This window comes from Chiloscyllium plagiosum, unplaced genomic scaffold (assembly GCF_037043375.1).
Source record: "Chiloscyllium plagiosum isolate Xiang-an unplaced genomic scaffold, Cpla_swu_hap1 HiC_scaffold_20, whole genome shotgun sequence".
Taxonomy (NCBI): Eukaryota; Metazoa; Chordata; class Chondrichthyes; order Orectolobiformes; family Hemiscylliidae; genus Chiloscyllium; species Chiloscyllium plagiosum.
In genome coordinates, this window is record NW_028270158.1 from 7,104,751 (window position 1) to 7,123,944 (window position 19,194).

The window sequence follows — 19,194 nt, forward strand, 5'->3', positions numbered from 1 at the left end:
TACACTGTGGACAGTCCACCTCACCTGCACATCCCTGTACACTGTGGACAATCCACCTCACCTGCACATCCCTGTAGACTGTGGACAATCCACCTCACCTGCACATCCCTGTACACTGTGGACAATCCACCTCACCTGCACATCCCTGTACACTGTAGACAGTCCTCCTCACCTGCACATCCCTGTAGACTGTGGACAATCCACCTCACCTGCACATCCCAGTACACTGTGGACAATCCACCTCACCTGCACATTCCAGTACACTGTGGACAATCCACCTCACCTGCACATCCCTGTACACTGTGGACAGTCCACCTCACCTGCACATCCCAGTACACTGTGGACAATCCACCTCACCTGCACATCCCAGTACACTGTGGACAGTCCATCTCACCTGCACATCCCAGTACACTGTGGACAATCCACCTCACCTGCACATCCCTGTAGACTGTGGACAATCCACCTCACCTGCACATCCCAGTACACTGTGGACAATCCACCTCACCTGCACATCCCTGTACACTGTGAACAGTCCACCTCACCTGCACATCCCTGTACACAGTGAACAGTCCACCTCACCTGCACATCCCTGTACACTGTGGACAATCCACCTCACCTGCACATCCCAGTACACTGTGGACAGTCCATCTCACCTGCACATCCCTGTACACTGTTGACAATCCACCTCACCTGCACATCCCTGTACACTGTGGACAGTCCACCTCACCTGCACATCCCTGTAGACTGTGGACAATCCACCTCACCTGCACATCCCAGTACACTGTGGACAATCCACCTCACCTGCACATCCCTGTAGACTGTGGACAATCCACCTCACCTGCACATCCCAGTACACTGTGGACAATCCACCTCACCTGCACATCCCAGTACACTGTGGACAGTCCACCTCACCTGCACATCCCTGTAGACTGTGGACAGTCCACCTCACCTGCACATCCCTGTACACTGTGGACAGTCCACCTCACCTGCATATCCCTGTACACTGTGGACAGTCCACCTCACCTGCACATCCCTGTACACTGTGGACAATCCACCTCACCTGCACATCCCTGTACACTGTGGACAATCCACCTCACCTGCACATCCCTGTACACTGTGGACAGTCCATCTCACCTGCACATCCCAGTACACTGTGGACAATCCACCTCACCTGCACATCCCTGTACACTGTGGACAGTCCTCCTCACCTGCACATCCCTGTAGACTGTGGACAATCCACCTCACCTGCACATCCCTGTACACTGTGGACAATCCACCTCACCTGCACATCCCTGTACACTGTAGACAGTCCTCCTCACCTGCACATCCCTGTAGACTGTGGACAATCCACCTCACCTGCACATCCCAGTACACTGTGGACAATCCACCTCACCTGCACATTCCAGTACACTGTGGACAATCCACCTCACCTGCACATCCCTGTACACTGTGGACAGTCCACCTCACCTGCACTTCACTGTACACTGTGGACAATCCACCTAACCTGCACATCCCAGTACACTGTGGACAATCCACCTCACCTGCACATCCCAGTACACTGTGGACAATCCACCTCACCTGCACATCCCTGTAGACTGTGGACAATCCACCTCACCTGCACATCCCAGTACACTGTGGTCAGTCCACCTCACCTGCACATCCCTGTACACTGTGGACAATCCACCTCACCTGCACATCCCTGTAGACTGTGGACAATCCACCTCACCTGCACATCCCTGTACACTGTGGACAATCCACCTCACCTGCACATCCCTGTACACTGTGGACAATCCTCCTCACCTGCACATCCCTGTAGACTGTGGACAATCCACCTCACCTGCACATCCCAGTACACTGTGGACAATCCACCTCACCTGCACATCCCTGTACACTGTGGACAGTCCACCTCACCTGCACATCCCTGTAGACTGTGGACAATCCACCTCACCTGCACATCCCAGTACACTGTGGACAATCCACCTCACCTGCACATCCCTGTAGACTGTGGACAATCCACCTCACCTGCACATCCCAGTACACTGTGGACAATCCACCTCACCTGCACATCCCAGTACACTGTGGACAGTCCACCTCACCTGCACATCCCTGTAGACTGTGGACAGTCCACCTCACCTGCACATCCCTGTACACTGTGGACAGTCCACCTCACCTGCATATCCCTGTACACTGTGGACAGTCCACCTCACCTGCACATCCCTGTACACTGTGGACAGTCCACCTCACCTGCACATCCCTGTACACTGTGGACAATCCACCTCACCTGCACATCCCTGTACACTGTGGACAATCCACCTCACCTGCTCATCCCTGTACACTGTGGACAGTCCACCTCACCTGCACATCCCAGTACACTGTGGACAATCCACCTCACCTGCACATCCCTGTACACTGTGGTACAGGTATGCCTTCACTGCACTCTCTCTAACACAAGAACACTCTCCCTCAGATAAGGAAACCAAAAGTGCACGCAATGTTCCAGGTGTGGCCTCACCAAGTCCCCGTGTAAGCAATCGTACAGTTGGTTGGCATGCGAGTGATGCTTGCCATGTCCTGTTTGATCGTCGTCTTTCCTTTAGGGTGGCATGGTGGTTCAGTGGTTAGCACTGCTGCCTCCCAGCACTCGAGTCTCAGGTTCGATTCCTGTCTCGGGCAGCTGTCTGTGTGGAGTTTGCACCTTCTCCCCTTGTCTGCGTGGGTGTGCTCCGGCTTCCTCCCACAGTCCAATGATGTGCAGGTCAGGTGAAATGGCCATGCTAAATTGTCCCTAGTGTTAGGTGCATTAGTCTGGGATCAATGTAGGGGAATAGGTATGGGTGGGTTACTCTGGGGAGGGTCGGTGTGGACTTGATGGGATGAAGGGATTAGAGTGATGCTGGAAAAGCACAGCAGATCAGGCAGCATCCGAGGAGCAGGAAAATCAACGTTTCGGGCAAAAGCCCTTCATTCTATTCCTGATGAAGGGCTTTTGCCCGAAATGTCGATTTTCCTGCTCCTCGGATGCTGCCTGATCTGCTGTGCTTTTCCAGCACCACTCTAATCCAGAATCTGGTTTCCAGCGTCTGCAGTCATTGTTTTTACCTTGCTGGGCCGAAGGGCCTGTTTCACACCGTAGGGATTCTAATCTAATCTAATAAAAAGGGTATCCTTGTTCCTGTACTTGAATTCTCTCGCTCTGAAGGCCAACATATCGTTTTCATTCTTTATTGCCTGCTGCCCCTGCGCATTTCCTGTCAGCATGGGGACATCCAGGTCTCATTGAACACTCCCCTCTTTCAATTTCCCGCCCTTCAAAGAACAAACTGCCTTGCAACGTTTTCTCACAAAGTGGGCCACCTCACAGTTTTCCACATCATACTGCATCTGTCATGTCATTGTTGGACCCAATCACACTGCAGCATCTCACATGTGCTCAATGACTGGTGGTACCCACACATATTTCTCTTACTCTTAAGAATGTAATTAATAAATCTTAACGACGTGATTGACAAGACACTAATATCGTGGTTGCTGATTCCGCTCCGCTGAGGAAGTGTGTGTGGGATGCAGAATGAGTGCTGGATTAACTTCTCTTGACCAGCTTTGTTGAGTGCTTTACAGTTTGCACTAATTGTGAAAGTCAGTACTCTTCTGCAGGGAATGAATATCTGGTTGCTGTTGCTGATCGCTTAGCTTCCCAGGTTGTCCTGGGAATAGTTTTGAGGGTTCTATTTTCCCATCATTTGTACTGAAATCCTCAGTCTGACAACCTCCCCCCTTGCTCCCACTGTTTTACTGTGCAAAATGGCTGCAAAGTCTTCAATGCAGTGACACACTGTAGCCATTAATAATGAAACCAAGGACTCAGTTAACTCTTCCTGACCAAGATAAATGCAGGGAGTGCCGAAGAAATTCAGCGGTATCTGCAGAAAGAGAAAACCCATTTTGAGTTCAAGTCCAAACTGATTCTCCTTCAGAACTCTTTGTAACTCTGTTTCTCTTTCCCCGGATGCTGCCAGACCTGCTGAGTTTCTCCAGCACTTCCTGCCTTTATTTCAGCCTCCACTGTATTTTGATTGTCTCACAGGCAATCTGTTCAAAGTTTATAAAATAATGAGAGGTACAGATAGAGTTAATGGTGTTTGGCTTTTCCCTGGGGTGGGGGTTTCAAGACCTGGGGGGTTACAGTTTTAAGGTGGGAGGAGAGAGATTTGAAAAAGACATGAGGGGGCAGGTTTTTTTACACAGAGGGTGGCTCATGTGTGGAATGAACTTCCTGAGGATGTGAGTACAGTTATAAAGTATAAAGACATTTGGACAGATACATGAGTAGGAGATGTTTGGAGGGATATGGGCCCGGAGCAGGCAGTGGGACTAGTTTAGTTTGGGATTATGTTTGGCACGGACTGGTTGGGCTGAAGGGTCTGTTTCCGTGCTGTGTGACTCTATGACTATGTATTTACCTCCTGCTCAAAGCAAAATATGACCCTTGACTAAATTTTGCTGTGAAGTTCTATTTTAATCAGTCACAAATGTTTAAATGTCAACCTTCAGGATCTGTAACTCAGCTCACCTGCTCATTGAGTTTAAAAGCCGGAAATAAGGTGTTTGAGTCATCCAGTGTTGTTGCAGCTGTAACCTACGAATGTTAACAAGCTCTCAAAGTCTAATTTCTCGTGATGTGTGAAAGAGGGGGCAACTTCCCCAGAACCTCATCTCGGGGAAAGTTTGTTTCTCCAACTAGTAATAGGACAGAGGGTATGGAAAGGGACAGGAATCTGACTTCAGGCACAGCAGCTAAAAGGGACAACAATGAGAAGGGAGCAGGCTTTGGAGGCCTGAGGGCGTTGTGCTTAAATGCACACAGTTTACGGAACAAAGGGAAATGAGCTTGTGGCACAGATTGAAATGGGCAGTTACGATGCTGTGGGTATCACAGAGACATGGCTGCAAGGGGACCAGGTCTGGGAATGAAATATCCAAAGATACACGTCCTATCAAAAGGACAGGCCGATGGGCAGAGGGAGCGGGCTCACCTTGTTAGTAAGAAATTAAATTACATCAGAAGTGAGATAGAGTCAGCAGGAGTGAAAACTGTGTGGGTCGAGCTGAGGAATCGCACAGGGATAAAGACCCTGATGGGAGTTATGTACAGGTGGAAGTGGGTACTGTAGATGCTATCAGATGAGGGTTTTTGCCCGAAACGTTGATTTTCCTGCTCCTCGGATGCTGCCTGACCTGCTATGCTTTTCCAGCACCACTCTAATCTTGGGAGTTATGTACAGACCTCCCGGCAGTAATCAGGATGTGGGGAAGAAGAGGCAAGAAGAAAAGGGAATATTGACTTCCGTATGCAGGTTGGTAGAGGATGCAAACTAGAGGAATTCGTGAAATGTCTGTGAGATGGGTTTCAGACCAGCTTGTGGTAGAGCCCACTAGGGAACAGGCAATGCTGGATTGGGTGATGCGTACTGAGGCAGAGTGGATTAAGGAGCATTAGGTGAAGGATCCCTGATGGAAATCACTCTGCAGCTTGAGCAGGAGATGTTGGGATCAGATGGAATGGCTTTACGGTGGAGTCACCAATTTCTTTCTGTCATCTCATTGCCCAGGAAATTCTCCCGGTCTCACCAGCTGGGTCACTGGGCTGTGGCGGTTTGTGATTCGAATTGTGTGGCTTCATTACAGACTCAGCCTCTTCAGCATCAAGTCCAGGATCAAGATCCAGATCTTTCACCTCTGGGCCAGGAAGGCTGGTCCTCCAAGTCACTGCCCTGACCAAACTCTGCTCCTGTATCTTCACATCATGTGGCCTTGAGTGTGATGTTTACAACAGACAAATACCGGATACTCCTCAGCACAGAGACACAGAGAGGTTTGACACGTCCCTGTGCCGCAGTGCAACATGGTGACCATTTCCCTGTGTCGTCCTTTAGAGTAATTACTCTCAGTTATGTTCGACATTTTCAAACATCTGCCGACAAAATGCTCTTCCTGCTTCTCATTGTGAAATCAAATTGGACTTCTGTCTAAAAGGGTCAATGTCAGATCTTCATATTCTTCACAGTAAATACAGCCAAACCCTGAACAGGCCAAATCCGAAGATGCTGTTACCACATCAGGCAGGTGTGTGTGTCTCTGTGTGTGTGTCTGTGTGTCTTTGTGTGTCTGTGTGTATGCATGTCTGTGTGTGTGTCTGTGTGTGTGTGCGTGTCTGTGTATGTGTGCACGTGTGTGTGTGTCTCAGTGTGTGTGTATCTGTCTGTGTACGTGTGCGCATCTGTGTGTGTGCGTGTCTGTGTGTGTGCACGTGTGTATGTGTCTGTGTGCGCGTATCTGTATGTGTGCACGTGCGTGTGTGTGCGCATGTGTGTGTCTGTGTGTGAGCGTGTCTGTGTGTGTGTCTGTCTGTGTGTGACTGTGTGTGACTGTGTGTATGTCTCAGTGTGTGTGACTGTGTGTATGTCTCAGTGTGTGTGTGCATGTCTGTGTGTGTTTGTGTCTGTGTGTATTCGTGTGTGCGTGCGCGTGTGCGTGTGTGTCTGTGTGTGTAGGTAGTGCTGTCATCCCTAGATCCCTATTAATCCAGGGACCTGGTTCAAATCCTGTCACAACAGATGGTGACATCTGAATTCAATAAAATCCTGGCATTCTGGGTCTAATCATGACTGTGAAACTATTGCTGAGGGGAAAACCCACCTGGGTCATCAATGTCCTTTCGGGAAGGAAGCTGCCTGTTCTGGCCTACACGTGACTCCAAACCCACCGCAATGGGGTTGACACTCCCTCTGGGCAATTAGGAATGGGCATTAAAGCTTCATCTGGTGAATGAATTAGGAAGCAAACCTTTAATATTCTTTATTCTGGTTTGACGAAGAGGTATATTGTGACTCGCGATGTTCTCTTTATCTTAATGCTGCCAGATCTGTCGAGGATCTCCGGTATTTCCTGTTTTTATTTCAGAGTCTCAGGATCAGTAAGGGTGGCACGGTGGCTCAGTGGTTAGCACTGCTGCCTCAGAGCACCAGGGTCCCAGGTTCAATTCCCGCCTCAGGCAACTGTCTGTGTGGAGTTTGCAAATTCTCCCCATGTCTGCGTGGGTTTCCTCCGGGTACTCCGGTTTCCTTCCAAAGATAAGTGGATTAGTCAGAGGGAAGTGGGTCTGGTTGGGTTACTCCTCGGAGGGTCGGTATGGACTGGTTGGGCCGAAGGGCCTGTTTCCACACTGTAAGGAATCTAATCTAATCTATGAGTGTTGGATCAGCCGTGATCCTATTGAACGGGAGAGCAGGCTCAAGGGGCTGAATGGTCTCCTCCTGTTCCTGTTTCTTCAGGCCTTCTGGTTGTATCATCAGTTAGGGAACCAGGTGCTGGTGAACGTGGTTGTGGAATTCTCTGTAGGTTCCAGGATCCGTGTCTCCCTATGAAAACATCCACCTGAGATCTCCATCGGCCAATGGTATCTTATTATCTGGATATTTTGGAATCATCATTGGATTGATTCTGAATGGAGCTGGTTCCATACCCCGTATGGGCAGGTGGGTTAGATTTCTGATTGACAAGGAAGTCAAGCATTATGGGAGAGAGAGAGAGAGAGAGAGAGAGAGAGCAATGTGATCATGCACATAATGGGGTGGTACGGTGGCTCAGTGGTTAGCACTGCTGCCTCACAGTGCCAGGGACCTGGGTTCAATTCCAGCCTCAAACTGTATGGAGTTTGCACATTCTCCCCGTGTCTGTGTGGGTTTCCTCCGGGTGCTCCAGTTTTCTCCCGCAGTGTAAAGATTGCAGGTGAACTGGCTATGGGAAGTTGCTCATAGTGTTCAGGGATGTGCAGGCTAGGTGGATTAGCCATGGGAAATGCAGGGTTATAAGGATGGGAGAGTGAGTCAGGGTGGGTTGCTCTTTGGAGGGTTGGTGTGGTCTTGATGGGACAAATGTCCTGTTTCCACACTGTAGGGATTCTATATCAACCCAGTCTGGGACGAATGGCCTTGTTTCTTCTCTCTTTGAGAGATCACAATGAATTCAAGTGGGGCTTTTTCTTGCAGCTGAAATGAACAGTGTAATCATAGAAATCACTGAATCCCGACAGTGTGGAAACAGACCCTTTGGCCCAACAAGTCCACACTGACCCTTCGAAGAGTAACCTTCCCAGACCTATTCCCCTATCCTATTACTCTGACAAATGCACCTACATATCCCTGAACAGTATGGCCAATCCACTCTAACCTGCACATCTTTAGACTATGGGAGGAAACCGGAGCACCCGTTGGAAACCCACTCAGGCACTGGAGGAATGTGCAAACTCCACACAGGGTGGAATCGAACCTGGGTCCCTGGCGCTGTAGGTGTAGTTAAACACACGAGGGATAAAGGGATGGACAGTTGGTGCTAAGAGGGTTGGGAAGGTTGGGAAATAGATCATAAGGTAGAGAGTGTAGAAGGTAGAGCATTGCAAACTGAAAGGTCTCACTCCTACACATTACGTCATGCCGAGAGGATCAGAAGGATGAGTTCCTTTCATGGACATCTTGCAACAACATGGCGATGTGAAGCCCCGATGCTTTGATAGGTTGTGTGTAGCTGGCTCTGTTGGAATACCCACTGCTGTGTTTTATACATTATCCCCGTAAACATCCTCAGGTCCTGCATTGTCAGGTTTATGCGGATGATTTCCGTCTCTGTTTTTTCCACTAAGAGAATTACCATCTCCCTTTTCACAGAAAGATTCTCCTCTGGAAGCCAACAGGATGGAAACAGCATCTTGAATTTATCCGATTGCTTTATTACCCATTAAAAATGTGCAACCCTCGCAGGAACATATTATTCTGATCATCATTTCTCATGGTATTTTATTCATGATATCACTACACTACATCATGTGTGATATGAGCATATCATGTTAATATTTTATTGATGGGATTGAACTCAGATTGGGATGTCACTGGGGACTAAGGACAAGATTCTTGTGAAATAATTCCTTATTATCACAGCTCACATTATCAGAGTTTATCTGCAATGGCTTTGTAGATAATGTTAACAGTCCCAGCTCATTGTATTGTGCGATGTTCATATTCAGGTCTTTAACTAATGCGCTTTATTTGTAAAATGAAAGGCCGATCTCTTTGATGTCCGTGGGCAGAGACTGTAAACTGTACTGTCTGCAGGTTTTTCTTTTTGTATTCACGATGTGTTCTCTTTCAATATTTTGCAGACCAGACACAGATGAATAACGCGGGACCCACCTACCCTCTGATCTCGCAGATGCCACAGCCCCATTCCTACCCCTCTTTGGGACAAGGCTCACATTCCTTTGAGCAGCAAGTCCCAGGCAAAGAGTTGAATAAATACGCCTCGTTAAAACTCGTGGGTAAGTGAACGGAGAACGGGGGGGGGCGAGTACCTGCAGGTTTTCCTCACGTGTAGGCTTTCATTCTCTACATCAAGCTGATCCTGATGAGCTTTACCTCATCAGGGTTGAATCTTGGGCTGGGAACGAGTGAGATGTCAGTATTTCTTATCTCAATGAAGAGAAACTTCAAAATGCTTTGAGGGATCGAGGTGTCCTCATGACTTACAGAAAACCATAGTGCAGGTACAGCAGGTACCAATGGAACCTTGGCATTTATTGCTAACGGAGTGGAGTAGAAACGTAGCTGAATGTTGTTGCAATTGTAGAAGGCATTGGTGAGACTGCGTCCGGACAGAAGTACAGTTCTGGGGTCAGGGTAAGGAGGTAGAACCGGGCAGTGCGGGGTTCCCGGACTATGAGGTTGGAAGCTGTGGGTGGGAGATCTCCTGAGGTGATGAGGTTGTGTATGGTCTGGGAGATGATGGTTTGGTGATGGGGGGTGGGGTCATGGTCAAGGGGGCGGTAGGAAGAGGTGTCCTGGAGTCCAGTTCTGTCCTGTTATATGAGGAAGGATGTGACTGCATTGGAGGCAGTTCACTTCCTAAATCCCAGAGATGTGGGCCAATCCCAGAATTTCAGGTCCTAGTTTTAGGGTCAGGCAGAGAACATTTCAAACAGAGATGGGGAGGAATCCCTTCTCTCAAAGGTGGCCATGGTGTCACGGTGCTGGTGTTGGACTGGGGTGGGCAAAGTTAAAAATCACACAAAGGCTTAACTGCAATCTAGATTTGTTCAATATATCGCATTAGTTGGATGACACTTTGGTCTTTTGGTCCATCTCCTATGATACTGCCCCACTGATGAAGGAGCAGCGCTCTGAAAGTTAGTGCTTCCAAATAGACCTGTTTTACCATAACCCGGTCAGCCCTTCATCAGGAAGGGCTTTTGCCTGAAACGTCGATTTTCCTGCTCCTCGGATGCTGCCTGACCTGCTGTGCTTTTCCAGCACCGCTCTAATCTTGACTCTAATCTCCAGCATCTGCAGTACCCACTTCTGTCTATAACCGGTTGTGGCGTGAGTTTTAACTTTCTTCCAAAGAGTCATGAATCTGTTGAATTCACTCGCCCAGAATGAGGTGGATGCTGGGACAGTGAGTAAATGTAAAGAGATAGATTTTTAATCAGTAACGAGTTGAAGGGCTATAGGAGTGGGCTTGAAAGTGGAGTCAAGGCTAAGGTAAGATCAGCCATGATCATATTAAATGGTGTAGCAGGCTCAAGGGGCGGAATAGCCTACTGCTGCTCCTAGCTCTGATGTTAGCCCTGGGTTCACAGATGATTTACGATCCCTATAGAGGCCCTGTCAGCTACCTCTCCCACAGCCAGGACATCGGCTGACCCACCCCCAGTCAAAGTGGTGGCTCAATATTGACTGTAATACTGCCCCCACCCTGGCCACCATCTTGCCATTCACTCCCAGTAGCTGCAGGTGCTGTTTGGAAAGTCGTGACACCATTCTCTCCTGATGGATCCGCATATTGGCCAGGGTTGGGTTTTCCAAGCGATTTGCTAACAGCTCTGTTAAAATCCACCCCGTGATCCCCTCCTCTGGATCAGCTCAGGATTCTGCTATCCCAATATCCTTCAACATCCCTGAGCGGTCTTGTGATGCTCATCACTGTAAGCTCCCCATCAGGGGCACGGGGTCGATTACCAGGTGGATTATAAAGTCGATTACTGTGTGAATTACTGGGTGAATTTTGAGGTGGGTTATGAGGTGGATTATGGGGCAGATTGGGGGTGGAATTACAGGGTGGATTACTGGGTGAAATGCTGGGTAGATTACTCGGTGGATTACAGGGTGGATTATTGGATGAATTACTCGGTGGATTACTGGGTGGCACGCTCTGTCTCCCATGTGGCAGAACCAACTGAGAAAGGTTGCACCCAAATTGACCTTGTGCCAACCTCCCTGGACCCTGAAGAAGGACTCATGCCTGAAACGTCGATTCTCCTGCTCCTTGGATGCTGCCTGACCAGCTGCGCTTTTCCAGCAACACATTTTCATCCCTGGACCCAACCTCATAATGAAGCGAGCGGCCATTTCCAAACATTCACATTCGCAAATCAGCTTGGTGCTTCAGTCGGCTGGGGTATTATGACCAAGGAATATTCACACACGTTCGCCAAGTGTTGCCACATCCTCCGCTCCGGTAACAAACAGAATTGCTCTTGGAATGTTCAGAGTATCTGCACAATAACTGTAGTGTCTGTCGATTTGTTCTGGGATTGTGGCCCGGGGTGATGTTACGGTGGAGCGGTGGATAGAGAACACTAAACAACGATGGCAACTCTGGCTGACCAGTAACTATCCGGAAGGTTCACTTTGGTGAGTTGGGGCTTTTATTTATCCCCATCGCTGATGGTGCCAATAACGTCTTGGGCAGGCACAGGGGAGCTTTTGCAATGGTAGGTTGCAAGGGCCAGCAGAATGACTTTGCCACCAGCAGGATGTGATGGGGTTGGAGGGGGGGTCCAGACGGGGTTTACAAGAATGATCCCAGGGATGAGGACTCTGGGTCTGTACTCAATGGAGTTTAGAAGGATGACGGGGATCTGATTGAAACTTACTGAGAGGCCTGGATGGAGTGGACGTGGAGAAGGTATTTCCATTAGTAGGAGAGACTAGGATCTGAGGGCACAGCCTCAGAGTGAAGGGACCAGCCTTTAGGACTGAGATGAAGAGGAACTTCTTCAGCTGGAGGGTGGGGAATCTGTGGAACTCATTGCGCAGGGGGCTGTGGAGGCCACGTCACTGAGTGTGTTTTAAACAGAAAGAGAATAAAGGATTATGGGGAGAAAGCAGGGGGATGTGGTTGAGAAACATATCAGCCATGATGGAATGGTGCAGTAGAATCGATGGGCCACATGGCCTTGTTTAGCTCCTATAGCTTTTTGTCTTATGGACTCAAAATGTTAATTCTGTTTGTGAGTTTGGAGAAGATTTGTAGCTCAGGTTGAGGTTCTGGTTGTAGGTTTGCTCGCTGAGCTGGAAGGTTCATTTTCAGACGTTTTGTCACCATACTGCGTAACATCATCAGTGAGCCTCTGGTGAAGCACTGGTGGTGTGGCCCACTTTCTATTTATGTGTTTGGGTTTCCTTGAGTCGGCGATGCTATTTCCTGTGGTGAAGAAAAAAAGGATTCGCGGAAGCTCAACTGAGGGGCGTTACCAGGAAGAAAGATCTACAGGGCTTAGAGTGGACCATGTGGACGATGATGGGTCAACCCACGGCAGGTGGACTGCAGTGGTTCAAGAAGGCAGCTCACCCCCATCTTCTCAAGGGGGCAAATAGGGACCTTCGAGGAGAAAGTGAGGTCTGCAGACGCTGGAGATCAAAGCTGAAACTTTATTGCTGGAACAGCACAGCAGGTCAGGCAGCATCTAGGGAACAGAAGATTCGACGTTTCGGGCACATGCCCTTCTTCAGGAAGAAGGGCATGTGCCCGAAACGTCGAATCTTCTGTTCCCTAGATGCTGCCTGACCTGCTGTGCTGTTCCAGCAATAAAGTTTCGGCAAATAGGGACCCCCTATTTCCTATTTTTCCTATTCTTCTCAGGGGGTGGTAAGTGGGATCCAAGTCGATATGTTTGTTGATAGAGTTCTGGTTGGAATGTCATGCTTCTAGGATTCCTCGTGCGTGTCTCTGTTTGGCTTGTCCTGGGATGGATGTGTTGACCCAGTCGAAGTGGTGACCTTCCTCATCTGTATGTGAGGATACTAGTGAGAGAGGGTCATGTCATTTTGTGGCTAATTGATGTTTATGTATCCTGGTGGCTAGTTTTCTGCCTGTTTGTCCAATGCCGGGTTTCTCCAGCATTCTCCGTGTTTGTTTCAGATTTCTAGCATCTGCAGTATTTTACTTTTATTGACGAGGAAGTAGATTTTTGTTTGCTTCTTATCCCATTGTCCAATCTTGTTTTGTACAACTGTCTTTCCCTGCCTTACAGCAATGAATACACACCCCAAGGTGTGGCGTTGGTTGGTTTTAAAGCATTTTAGGACGCCTTGGGTTTGGTTGCTATGTAAATGCAAGCTCTTCCTTTATATGTTTGCTTTCAGGCTTTCTCATCGCAAAAAGCCTTTCACAGGAATTTGATTCACAGGCAACTTTGTAGATGTCCTTGTGAATTCCTGTGGCAGCTCTTGCTGTGAGTTGTTGCTATGGCTGCAAGCTTGGCAGAAGACCAGGTACATCAGGTCAAAGAAGTCAAACTGCAATCAGCTCGAATCTTCCCATCCAAATAATCGCTCAAAGTCTTTGATTCCACAGAATGGCAGAGCCATACTCCACAGGGGGAGGCCATTGGGCCCATTGTTTCTGGGTCATGCATATCTTAAGTTAATTCAAGGGTCGTGGGCGTTGCTGATGTGCCCCTACATTTACTGCCTCGTCGTCCCTATTTTCCCCCTTGAGAAGGTGGGGGTGAGCTGCCTTCTTGAACCACTGCAGTCCACCTGCTGTGGGTTGACCCACCATCGTCCACATGGTCCACTCTAAGCCCTGTAGATTTTTCTTCCTGGCAACGCCCCTCAGTTGAGCTTCCGCGAGTCCTTTTTCCTTCAAATTCAATCATGAGCTTGCGGGTTTGTTGCCAAGGCGGGGGAGTTGTCGCTATGAGGGGAGGTTGGACAGGTTGGGGTCGATTTCCTTGGAACAGCGAAAGGCTGAGGGGCCTTTTGATTGAGGGGTACAAAGTTGTGAGGGTGAGAAACGGAGTAGGCAGGAGAAATCTAGAAACCAATGGGCTTGGGTTCAAGCTCAGCGGCAGGAGGATTAGAGGGGACGTGAGGAAAAGGGTTTTTTTACGCAGAGTGTGGTGGGTGTCTGGAATTGGCTCCCTGAGTTAGCGGTGGAGGCAGAGACCATAAACACTTTGAACATTTCCCTGGATCTGCAGCTTTGAGCTGCAGGGCTTTGGAATATGGGATCAGAAAGAGCGTCTGGGTATCTTTGGGTTAGGCATGGGCACAATGGTCCAAGTGACCTCTTTCTGTGCTGTATCATTTCTGTAGCTGTGTGGATGTATATACCACTGGCTAGGTCAGTCTTATTGTCTGTTCCTAACTGTCTTTGAGAAGGACAAGTGCAGCAGATTTTTGAGAACTCCTACACTTGAAAATCCATCTCCCCCCACTGACTCACTCAGCACCTTGACTTGGAAATATATCGCCACTCCCTCAGTGTCATTGGGTCACAATCCTGGAACTCCCTCCCTAAGGGGATTGTGGATGCCATCTTCTTCAGGGGCAAGTAGGGACAAGCAATAAATGCCAAACTTGTTGGCAACATTGACCTTCAAAGAATGAATTTATTAAAGATTGCCAACAGCGTTCCCTGCATTGATCCAATTTCTCAGAACAATAGAAATTAGTCAGATAGAAAAACCGAAATATCAAGAAGGCAGAAGTGAAACAAGCATCAGCCAGAAGCTGAGTAGAAAAGGGGATAGGTACTTGCAATGCCTAATGGCAGGGAACATTTTCAAAACCCATTTACATATCGAATACATTTTGGCAAGAGTATAAGTGATAGTTGTTGTCAATGTTGAGTAGATACTAAATAAGTCAGTGACAGGGAAAAGACATTTTAATTCAGCTCTAGCCTCAGATCTCTCCCACTGCTTAAACCCAATTATAGTATTCTGCACACGGCAGCCATTTTGTGGTGTTACTGGTCTGGACTGATTCCTGGGAGGTTTTATCGTGTGAATTTACTGGGAGTTGTGAAGGTAGGTTTGTGATAATGTTTTAGGGGAGTATACCGGATCCGCTGAAGTGTCATAGCAGACTCAAAACACTCACTCTCTCTCTGTCTCCGCAAATACTGCCAGACCTGCTGAGTTTCTCCAGCATTTCTTGGTTTTGTTCCAAATTTCCAGTGTGTGAAGTTCCTTATATCGATTGTTGATTCCTCCATGGTGGTACCAGCTGAGAAGGAGTGCTGTCATGGAGTCATACAGCACAGAAACAGACTCTTTGGTTCAACCAGTCCATGCCGAACATAATCCCAAAATAAACTCATGTTCCCCTCCCCCACCTTACCCCAGTTCCAACCTTCCAGCTCAGCACCTGACCTACCTGTCCATCTTCCTTCCCACCTATCTGCTCCACCCTCCTCTCCGACCTATCACCTTTATCCCCACCTCCATCCACCTATTGCACTCTCAACTACCTTCCCCCTAGCTCCACCTCCCTCCCATTTATCTCTCCACCCCCGAGGCTTCCAACCTCATTCCTGATGAAGGGCTCTGGCCCGAAACGTTGATTCTCCTGCTCCTCGGATGCTGCCTGACCTGCTGTGCTTTTCCAGCACCGCTCTAATCTTGATTCCAATCTCCAGCATCTGCAGACCCACTTCTGCCTGCCTGCTCCTGATCCCTACACTCCGAACCTTTTTTATTCCAATACTTACCCAAATGCCTTTTAAATGTTGTAGCCGTGCCCGCAATCGACCACTTCCTCAGGAAATGTATTCCACACGTGAATCACCCTCCTTGTAAAAAATTTGCTCCTCATGTCTTTTTTAAACCTCTCTCCTCTCACTTTACAAATATGCCCTCTATTCTTAAATCCTCTACCCCAGGGAAAAAAACCCTACCAATGACCCTATCCATACCTCTCCGTAAACCTCTATAAGGTCACCAGTGGAAAAGGTCCCAGCCTTTCTCCCAGACCCAGCAACATCCTGGGAAATCTCTGGTGAACCCTGAGAGTTCAGGAACCTCGTCAGCTTTATTAGCTGGAGCTTCTGCATTCAGTGCCGGGAGGGCAGTGTTCTTGGCTGACCGGGGCACTTGGCTTCGTGAGCACTTTAGATGTACAACATGACCCACCGAGGATAGACCTCTGCCAGTTTCTGGAGGAAACCCTCTACTGAGGCCTTTGCATTGAGTAGACACCGTTCCTTGGAACAAATATCACATTTGGCAGCGTGGAAATCAATAAACAAGCAGATGGAAGTCACTAGCAAAGGAAATGTATGAGTGACATGGCTAAGGGATAAATTAAAATGGAAAAATTAAAAGGCAAGTAAGATTAGAGCATCATCATGGAGTTGTTCAGACCCCATTATGGGTTTGGAAGCCACTCCCCATCCTGACTTGGAAATATCTCGCCGTTCCTTCAGTGTCGTTGGGTCAAAATCCTAGAAAACTGCTTCCCTAACAGCGCTGAGGTGTCCCTACACCCCAAGGACTGCAACAGTTCGAGATGGCACCTCCCCCCCCACCCTCTCTGGGACAATAAATATAGACTGTGAATATTTACTTGAATTAATCGTTTCGGTTTTTGTTCTGAGTGTTTAATTTTTCTGTGAATGCCAAGTGTACCTTGTTGGTGCAACATTATCCTCAAAACACGATGTTGGATGCACCGATCTAAATTGAGAGCTCAGTTTTTTTCAGACTGAAACATATCCACAAACACTCCAAGGTTATTTGACTTTGAAGAAGAATTGTACAGAGCTAGTTTCATCACAATATCGTCCCACAGGGGCTGAATAATTGACCTGCATTTTGTAAGTTTACGTTGACTTTCAAAATGTAGTTGCTAACTTACCTATCAAGAGCTACATCGTGCAACTCGACAAAATCACTTCGGGGATCATTTTAAACCAACAGATAAAAAGGTGACAGACGTTGCTGGAAAAGCTCAGCAGGTCTGGCAGCAACTGTGGAGAGAAATCAGAGTTAACGTTTGAGGTCAAGTGACCCTTCCTCAGAACAGTTCTGAGAACAACTCTGGGTTCTGAGGAAGGGTCACTCAACCCAAACGTTAACTCTGATTCTCTCCACAGATGCTGCCAGACCCGCTGAGCTTTTCCAGCAATTTCATTCCTGAATTATAGTATCCGCAGTTCTTTCGGTTTTAACATAAAACAGCGACCTATTCTCAGTCCTTCAAATGGTGGCATCAGGGAATAAACTCAATTCCATAATCCTCTTCATCTGAATTGTCTTCAGTTCTTTGACCAAAGGCAGGTCTGATTCACAACATCATGATCTCTACCATGAGGTGGGGGACCAGGCGATTCTGGATTGGGTGATGTATAAGGAGGCAGAGTGGATTAGGCAGCTAAAGGTGAAGGAACCCCGAGGGCGCAGTGACCATATGATGATAGAATTCACTCTGCGGTTTGAGAGGGAGGAGCTGGAATCAGATGGAATGGTCTTACGAGGAGAAAGTGAGGTCTGCAGACGCTGGAGATCAAAGCTGAAACTTTATTGCTGGAACAGCACAGCAGGTCAGGCAGCATCTAGGGAACAGAAGATTCGACGTTTCGGGCACATGCCCTTCTTCAGGAATGAGCAGAGAGTGTTCAGCAGGAGAAGATAAAAGGTAGGGAGGAGGGACTTGGAGGAGGGGCGTTGGAAATGTGATAGGTGGAAAGAGGTCAAGGTGAGGGTGATAGGTCGGAGTAGGATGGAGGCGGAGAGGTCAAGAAGAAGACTGCAGGTCAGGAAGGCGGTGCCGGGCTGGAGGGATTCGGCTGAGACAAGGTGGGGGGAGGGGGGATGAAGAAACTGGTGAAGTCCAAGTTCATCCCCTGTGGTTGGAGGGTTCCCAGTCGGAAGATAAGACGCTCCTCCTCCGACCGTCGCGTTGTTGTGGTTTGGCGGTGGATGAGTCCAATGACCTGCATATCCTCGGTGGAGTGGGAGGGGGAGTTGAAATGCTGTGCTACAGGGTGATTGGGTTGGTTCGTCCGGGTGGCCCAGAGGTGCTCTCTGAATCGCTCCGCAAGTAGGCGGCCTGTTACCCCAATATAGAGGAGGCCACACCGGCTGCAGCGGATGCAGTAGATGCAGCCGGTGTGGCCTCCTCTATATTGGGGAGTCAGGCCGCCTACTTGCGGAGCGATTCAGAGAGTACCTCTGGGCCACCCGGACGAACCAACCCAATCACCCTGTAGCACAGCATTTCAACTCCCCCTCCCACTCCACCGAGGATATGCAGGTCATTGGACTCATCCACCGCCAAACCACAACAACGCGACGGTCGGAGGAGGAGCGTCTTATCTTCCGACTGGGAACCCTCCAACCACAGGGGATGAACTTGGACTTCACCAGTTTCTTCATCCCCCCTCCCCCCACCTTGTCTCAGCCGGATCCCTCCAGCCCGGCACCGCCTTCCTGACCTGCAGTCTTCTTCTTGACCTCTCCGCCTCCATCCTACTCCGACCTATCACCCTCACCTTGACCTCTTTCCACCTATCACAGTTCCAACGCCCCTCCTCCAAGTCCCTCCTCCCTACCTTTTATCTTCTCCTGCTGAACACTCTCTGCTCATTCCTGAAGAAGGGCATGTGCCCGAAACGTCGAATCTTCTGTTCCCTAGATGCTGCCTGACCTGCTGTGCTGTTCCAGCAATAAAGTTTCAGGAATGGTCTTACGACTGAGTAAAGGTAACTACAGAGACAGGAGGGGGGGTAGCTGGCCAGAGTTGATTGGAAGGAGAGCCGAGCAGGGAAGGTGGGGGAGAGCAGCGATGGCAGGAGGTTCTGGGAGTAATTCGGGGGGAGGCACAGCAGAAACTCATCCCAAGGAGAGAAGAAACAAACCCAGGAAGGGGTGAGGCACCCATGGCTGACACAGGGAAGCTGGGAGAAGATAAAAACAAAAGCAAAAGTGTATGATGTGGTAAAGATTACTGGGAAGATAGAGAATTGGGAAGTCTTTGAAAAAACAGCAGAAGATAATTTAAAAAAGCAATGACAATGGGTGGGGGAATTGGAAGATGCAATATTAGGATAAGCTAGCTAGTAATATGGAAAAGGATC

The 19,194-nt window shown here is 48.7% G+C and overlaps 1 protein-coding gene across 1 annotated transcript in view; it reads left to right on the plus strand.

Moving 5' to 3' along the window:
• shisa9a (shisa family member 9a) overlaps positions 1–19,194 on the plus strand; it is a 427,797-nt gene that overhangs the window by 370,526 nt on the left and 38,077 nt on the right. Inside the window, exon 3 of the mRNA XM_043712110.2 lies at positions 9,215–9,370. Coding sequence (XP_043568045.2) covers positions 9,215–9,370 — 156 coding nt within the window. The remainder of the gene's footprint in view (positions 1–9,214; positions 9,371–19,194) is intronic.